The following is an 8188-nucleotide window of genomic DNA, read 5'->3' on the forward strand; positions in this document are numbered from 1 at the left end:
TCAGTTCCAGTTAAAGCTCTGTGATCAACAAAAGTTTATGATACTTACACTTCAGCTTACAGCTTCAAAATATCGCGAGTAGGGTAATACTGATGTATGTATTTTATGTCGGAGAATAAACCGGGAAAGTGTCTTGAGCTTGTGTTCACCACAGATCTTATTTCAGCCATTTAACCAAAAACCCATTGAAAAAACCCATTGACTTTGGGGCAATGGAACCGGAGGTGCTAAAATTCGAACTCTTTTTCACGGTTTGGCCTACAAAGTGATGTCATACCTCTGAATACAAAGTGATGTCATACCTCTGAATAAGATCTATGAATTAGTATTTTTTAGTAACGCTTGCTAAGGGTTGGCGGCAGTTTCTCATGTTATTTCTATGTATGTAATGTTATTTATAGATGCTATACTTTCAGTTTCTGTGAATATTGTGGGAACCTCTGGATTTCCATATCAAGTTAGTGAAGAAAAGAGGCAGAAATGGATAATAATATGTATGGCCATCATAGAGACAGGCTCAGAGAAAGAGGGGTGAAACTATGGATGGCTCATTTGGAAAAACAGGTATGCTCTGTTACCTCTCAGTCTTTCTTTCTGCTCTACTCTCGCCCTCTTTTTTCCTCCGGCCTAATGAGGTGGAGGCCAGGCGGACAGCGAAGACAGATGACCCTCTGCTGTTATCTGTTTACCAGAAAGAGATGTCTGGTATTTTCAGCCCCCTTTGAACCTTTCGGTTTGCTCAGAAACCTTTGTAGAAACTTTTGGAAAGGTTTCCCTTGGTGACCATTGACACATATTGCATTAAACTTTGCCTTCTCATAGCACAGAGTTCACATTCTTTTTAGGGGACAGAGAAAAAGTCTGAGATGCACATATCTATCACAATGGCAAATAGCGTTAGAAGTTCCATGAGTGTTGTTGAAAATAATGAAATGAACAAAAACATAGCAGAATTAAATACATTTTGTCTTGTGTCACCAGGTGTTTCTTGTCGCATAAAAGATGTCAATTTTCTGACAATTATCAGAATATTAGACAATGTTCATTTCCCCATTTATCACCATGATATTTAAATGGGTTATATTTTAACTTTTCCCCCTATTAGTTTTTGCCTCTTTATCCCCAATTTATGGTTTAACCCCATTTTGCTGTGATATTTCCTCTAAAATAAGTTGATATTTCTGACACCATATTTAAGAGTTTATGACAGTTTTGACCACATGGTTAAACTGAAGTACAGTGATCAAACAAAATGAAATAAAATTCAAAATGGCCACAAATGTTTTGTTATTTTTTATTATTTCTTTCATGACTTGCAAACTTTGTCCATCTAAGATACAAATACACCAGTTGAACATCCATGCAGAGGTGCAGAAAAAACACTGAAATTTCCATCAAACACTCACACTCACAAAAATATTATTGATTGATTACCACAGTGAAAATATTATCCATGCACACAAGTTACAAACACCAGAGTTGACAAGATCCACTATGAAAAAAGCACACTGAACGTCAGGTGAACAGTTCACATCCATATCAAGTACATAGGATTGGCACTTTTTTCATACACCTGTTAAAACAGGAAGACTCCAGCATTCGAGTGGTTTAGGATATTAAAGACTTGATGAAACACCTGAATATAAATGAAAAGCTTTGTATGCTTTATGCACTCCAATAATTACTGCACAATCCACAGGTCATAAATATAGAAACATTCTTGTCCATTCCCTGCTTTGCTTGTGTAACCAACCAGCAATTAGTTAGTATCAATGGGGCCATTTGTGATGTAAAAAAAAAAAAAAAAAAAAAACATTTTAATGAGCAATAGCCAACTCATTACCTCAAAGATGCCTTTTCTGCTCTTCATCTATAAAATGGAGCCAGGAAAGGAATAAATGCTTACTAAATTTATATAATTTATTATGAAACATCAAAGGAGGATAAATGTTTCTTCCAATAACGTAATAGCCATTTGCCAGATTTTACTAGAAAAATAATATCTCAAGCCAAAAAGATCCATTCATCCACTTATCCATCCATTCATTCATTATCATACTCATGTCATATTTCATTCTATTCATACAGTTTCTGTTTGTTGAAAAAGCACATTGCACATCATATCACTCGGTTGCATAATGAAACATGCAGCATATATACCTCCATTTCCTTTCCATATGAATTTCACATAAAATTTGGCCGTTGAAAATATCTCTTTTACTACAGATGGAATGTGGCATAGATTGGCATTTAAATCTTTATATAACACAAATATTAGTTGATATTTCACTAAGTACTTTCCTCTGGGTAAGTAGTGTGCATGGAAAGACTTTCAAAGAAAGTGTTTCATATGGACCATGTTTTATAAAAGGCTTTTTGACAAAGAGTCCAAGCCAAAACACTCATTTCATTTGATATCCAACAAATAGATACAGATAATGACACTTAGTCAAACAATGATCCAATTTGAGCAAATCTAAACATGCAAAAATCGCTCTTTAGTAAGGCTTCTGGGTTTCACCAAATGACATTCTGCACACTGTTGCAAGAATACGTCATCACATTTACAAGTTTACGCAAACACATGCAGTGTGACACAGGATTGTTCAGTCTGGTTATTTATCCTCCAAATTAAACAGCAGATGCATCCAGGATCAAAGCTAACATTAGCACAGAGGGCCATTGTGTAGCTTCAAAGGACTGCGTAGCTCTGTTGAAAAAAGTCTTTACAATCAAAAAGGTAAACACTTGGTTTTAATCAGGCTAAATGAGTACAACTGAAATACGGAAGGCAACATACAAAAAGACTTTGTCATAGTTTCTTGTCAAAGACTCTTTTATATTTACAGGCAACAAATTCAAAGCTATGCTAATACCTTGATCTATCATTGGCGTAATTTGGTTTTAAAAAGTGGTTGGGACTGGTGTGTTTTGGGGGGGGGGGGAACAAGTTTGCAGTTGATGTTCATGTGTCAACGGTCTAGTGGTAGAATTTTTGTAAAGCGTGTCGAAGGTTCTGGCTTCTAATCTGCCCTTATTCTCATTAAAACCAAAGACGTTCATCAGGGATATGTCAAGAGCAGGGACACGTTTGTGTGCGTTTTGTTTTGTGATTTCACCAAAATGAATTTCAATAACAACACCTTCCAGTGCCAGATTGCCTCTTATTTAACACATACAAACTAAATTAATACTTTGATAGTCAACTGGAGTTGTTTACTTTGCATTAGGTACAACTGTGCCGGGAAATGTTTCAAAAAGTAGTGGGGGGCATGTCCCCCCCTCCCCTCGCAAATTACGCCTATGTTGATCTTGAGCAGTTTTTTCTGAATTTGTGAATATTATATCAACCATAGTATTAGGCCACATGAAAGACAACGAAGCAAATAGTACAGAAGACCCCTTTTACCCTATTGAAGACAGTGTCCCATTATTAAGGCCTAAAATCCAGACAAGAGCTTGCACAAAGGGACCTCCCGTTCACCTAACAGCATGTCTCTTTTCAGGCTAGTGCCTTTATTCACAACCTTGATCTTCAAAGCTAGGTTCTTAACCTGAGCCGAAGTCACCGCATCAAAAAAGAAGTCCTCGTTGAAGATGGGATTGCGGCTGTTCTTGATTATCGTGCTCCTCTGCTTCTGCAACTTGCCTGGATTGAGGTAGAGCGACACGCAACAGTTGATGCTTTTAATATCAAACGTGGGATCATACAGGTCCTCGGCCGCCATAATGCGGATTCGCAGGCGGGCCGTACCCGCGTCGTAATCTGCACAAAGTCGGACGGTGCCTCCTTTGTGCATGTTGATGGTGTGCTCCTTGTGTTGAAGATGCTCCAGAGCTCCTCCACCTTGCAAGGAGGAACAGTGGCTCCGTCTAGGAACATTCGGGCTGGGCTCCGCCGAACTGCACTCGTCTGTGGACAAGGAACTATGCCTGGCAAATGTCCGCTTGCCTTTTGCAACCTTGGCCTGTGTCTCATGTGTGAAGATCTTGAGTAGGGAGGCGGAACGGGATAGCAGTGGTGAACTAAATGGGGAGGACTCTGCCGAAGAGCAAGTGTCGCTCTCGCCACCGCTAAAGTATCGGTAGGGGTTTATGTGCGAGGTGTTGAAGTCCGGAGGGTTGAGGTGATTCCCCTCGTTGGTGCTCTTGCTTTGGGTCTTGCGCTGAGTGTTGGGTGAAGTTACTGGGCTGGTGTGGTCACAGTGGAACAGGGATTCTTTTCGCCGGGTGTGGGGACTCTCCATCAATGTGGCAAAGCCATAAGAAGTCTGAGTCTTTGGAATGTAAGGAAGTGACATGGCGGTCTGGGATTGAGGGTCGGCGTTTGTGTCACCTGCTACAACGTCGTCCGCACTCTCGATCTGAATGATGTGGCGGTTTGCCGCCCTAAGCAGGTTCTTGGTGTCTCCTGCCAACTTGCTGACCAATCGTGGGCTACGAGGGCAACTGATCTTCTTGTTGTTGATGGTTTGCTCAGACGTTGAGGGTCTCAGACTTTCTTTGGACTTGACGTCAGAAGCTTCGGTCTCTGGTGGGCAGCTTACCAGCTTTGGAGGGATGAAGAAATCTGGAATCTTATCAGGTGTGAGGACATTGCTATAGACAGGCCCCTTCCCCTTGTCACCTGCCTCTCCTTGCCGGAGCACATTTGTTTCAACTGAGTCCCGGATCTTCTCCAGAACCCACATGATCCCTCTGGGTTTAACCCACTGGGTGATCCGCCGTCGCCTGTAACAAGTAATAAAACGTTCAGCAATGAGCCTTAGATACGCACAGCTAATAATAACTTACTGTTTACCATTACAACAACAATGCACCATTATATCATGAACAATCGTCCCACATATGTAAAGTTGTAGGGTGACATATACAGCAATTTTCAGGGGGGACTTTGAGGGTTGCAATTTTATTTATTTTTTTGTGAGGTGGGTGGAGGTTCAAGCCCCTGCTTGACTTCATGACTTGAATAAAACAACATGCTAGTACATGAAGCTCATTTACAGTATATAGACTTTGTGTGACATGGTATTTAAAGCAAATTATCTGACAAAATAAATATCAAGATCAAACAAATCTAATGATATTTGAAAAACTATGACTGTAGACAGAAAATCGAAGGAAAAAAAGTGCCTGACATTTTTTTTTCTGGCACCATGCAGATTATATATTTTTCTTCTTTTCTTTATTGTTCTCAGTCCTGGTCCTGAAGTACTCAATCATAGGACATTTTGTCCGTATGACACACACCTGATTAATATCATCAACTCATGAGAGGCTCTGAAGAGACCTTTACTGGGTGCGTCAGATAAGGGCGACATCCAAAATAATGTGCACTGGGGTACTTCGGACAAGAATTGAGAACAACTAATTTAGGTAGATAAAAAAAAAAAAAGTCCCCTTTATTTATATAGCTTATACAATACAGAAGCTTTCAAAGAAGCTTTACAGTGATAACAGGAAAATTATGCATTTCGGCTGTCAGTTCAATGTTGATTCAGATCCGTTGTAAAGATCATCAATTATTAAATTAGTTCATAGTTCATCTATAAAGCAGTTCTTCAGAAAACAGTGATGTCATCGTCCAGCTCAGTTCAGTTCTCCTCTGGTCAACGAACGAACACGGTGTGATTATGATTCAGGCAGCATTACAAGTCAGAATTCAGATCAGGATCGGTAGCATTCAAATAACAGCAACGTTTGGACATGATAAGCTGTTAAGATTAACACAAAAGTGACTTAATCATGTTGATAATTCTTATTTATTAAATATCCAAAACTGAGACTGAATGCACAGGAATAGCAACAGGTTGCACTGAACATGCTGATGGTTTGTCTGATTCATTGTTCAACTTCTCTGACAACTGCCACTCACTTATGAAAGAATTTAACAGAATTAATTTACAGAATTTCTCGTTTAAAAAATGGTGCTTGAAAATCAAAATGACATAATCTCAATCAGCAGATTATTTTTGCTTAATTTAAAATATGTAACATCCACAACATCCAACTTTTCCTCTACAAAAGTACAAAATGAGTAACCAGATGGTGAGAGTTGTAACAGTTTCAAATGTAGCCTACTTGTACATTTGGACAGTGAAAGCAGTGAAAGGACAGTGAAAGCATCATAAATGTATATTTTGACTTAAGCATAACTATAAATTACTGGAAAACAAGACAAAGACAACAGCTTATGATAAGAGTTTCAATAGACTATGAAAGAATTTGTATCCTGTAAAACAAATCACTAGTTTCTAATTAATCGTCTAATAGCCTATCAAATAATAACAATTCTTAATTACAATGAAGTTCAAGAAAAGTAAACTTTTAAACCTGTTGCATAAATTACCTACTGGATTTGTTAATGGTTTTCCTCTCCGTTGCGAATCCTCACACGGTTTTCACCTTTACAGGCACTTGAGTGTTCATTAGTCTGTGTGCTGCAGTGTTTCCCCAGCCCGCGGTGAGAGAGGTGCAGATCCGCAGGGCTCCTGTTGCGCTTATATAGTCCTACTGCAGACGCGCGCGCGCCTGAACGAACCAATCAGAGGAAACGATGCTCTTCCGATTGGAGATGAATCGATTCAGCGAAGCCGAGGACTGAAAACAATCAGAGCTAAATAAATGCTGGGTTTAAAAAAAAAACACACAGGGCTGTGCCTGGTTGATTTAAAGATTATGGTTTCAAATATTGTTAAAAGGACATGTATGTTGATGTTGTAGTAGCCTACCTAAAAATAAAGTCAATTTAGGATTTACTGTAAACGGAGAATTCGGAACAGTTTCCGTTAAAAATCTTTTTTTATATATATAATTGTATGTGTCGGTTTCCTTAACGTCATTATAAACAATGTTTTGTCTTATATTCTAGATTTGTTTTTTAATTACAATTGTTTAGAACTATGCTATAATAGGCTATTTGTTCTTTTCTGAATCTGAAATGTTCTCATTAGCCTACCAGAATCGTTCAAATCATCATTAATTTGTTAGACACTGTCTCAACTGAATAGCTTTAGTAATAGCAACAGTGTGTAGGCTATAGCCTTCAGACAGTAATGTCTGGAGTTGATTAAATCTGTTCTCACAGAAGAGGATGTGCAAAATAAGCATAGGCTACTCCATCATCGCTTGTTAGTTGCTCAGTCACTGCTAAAATTGACTGTTCTGAAAAAGTGAAGTCAGCGGAGCACAAAAGCACTTGACTTAATTTAATTTAAATCACTTGCCAATCTTCTGCCGCGATCATTGGTTTCCCTGGAGACCTTGCCATATCTATGGCAACAAATAGATTTTTACAGAAGCAGAAATAGAACAGGTTCCAAATAGGTGACCCGTGGGGAAAGAAAGAAACCCCGGGGTGATGCTGTGGGGCTCCAGGAATAGATTAAGCATTGACTTATTATGGACATGTACTTTCACGAAAAGCTTATATAAAAAAAGAAGTTCACGTGATGTGCTATAGGCTAGGCTAAGCCTGAAGCCATACGATATTTGTGAGAAACAGAACACAACTTAAGTTTTTATTTACTAATGAAAATAGGCTATTGATAGCCCAAATAGGCTAGCTTATTGAGAAAAGTAACGATGTCCATCTTCTGATTAAATTGTTACAATCTTTTCAATTAATCGGTTGACAAAATCTAAAATGTAAATGATTCGATCGGGAAGAGGAAGGACTGACTCAGCGGTTAACAGCCTACATTTAGATCGGTTTCTCTCACAAAGCTATAGTAGCCTATGACTTCAAAAGACATAGAATATAGCTAACGAGGCAAATAGAACACGTTTATGAAACTTTTCTGGTGCTTTTTGAAGTAAAAAAACTTACTATAATTGCAATGAAACAAAAATTACCAGTAGGCCTCCATAGTCCACCCAAAAATGAAAATTCTGTCATTAATTACTGCACCCTCGTGTCGTTCCAAACCCGTAAGACTTTCATTCATCTTCGGAACAACATTTTTGATATTTTTTATGAAATCTGAGAGATTTCTGTCCCTCAGCTACACAACTACCACTTGATGCTTCAAAAAGTTCATATGGAGATTGTAAAACTAATCCACATGAATCAAGCTGTTTAGTGCAAATTTTCTGAAGAGACTCGATCGCTTTGTATGATGAACAATTTGAATTTAGGCTTTTATTCCTACGAGGTTCATTCTCATGTTACGCAGCACTTTGAGCTTCA

At 38.5% G+C, this 8188-nt stretch overlaps 1 protein-coding gene across 2 annotated transcripts; it reads right to left on the reverse strand.

Moving 5' to 3' along the window:
* Window positions 1-2955: 2955 nt before the first annotated feature.
* Window positions 2956-6491, reverse strand: LOC309475015 (C2 calcium-dependent domain-containing protein 4C). Of its 2 annotated transcripts, none has more exons than XM_082137633.1 (2): window positions 6354-6491; window positions 2956-4731 (listed from the first exon to the last, which is right to left on the reverse strand). In XM_082137633.1, exon 2 carries the CDS (start codon window positions 4689-4691, stop codon window positions 3441-3443), a length of 1251 nt encoding a protein of 416 aa, XP_081993759.1. In that variant the 5' UTR covers window positions 4692-4731; window positions 6354-6491; the 3' UTR covers window positions 2956-3440. The 2 variants fall into 2 exon arrangements, with proteins under 2 accessions (XP_081993759.1, XP_081993760.1); XM_082137634.1 differs by having other exon boundaries at window positions 6350-6472.
* Between the last annotated feature and the right edge of the window lie 1697 nt (window positions 6492-8188).

Source organism: Leuciscus leuciscus (assembly GCF_965113295.1).
Source record: "Leuciscus leuciscus genome assembly, chromosome: 15".
NCBI classification, from domain to species: domain Eukaryota; kingdom Metazoa; phylum Chordata; class Actinopteri; order Cypriniformes; family Leuciscidae; genus Leuciscus; species Leuciscus leuciscus.

Coding starts and splice junctions, on each gene's coding strand:
- LOC309475015 (XM_082137633.1), bottom strand. CDS start 4,691: ATGTGGGTTCTGGAGAAGATCCGGGACTCAGTTGAAACAAATGTGCTC.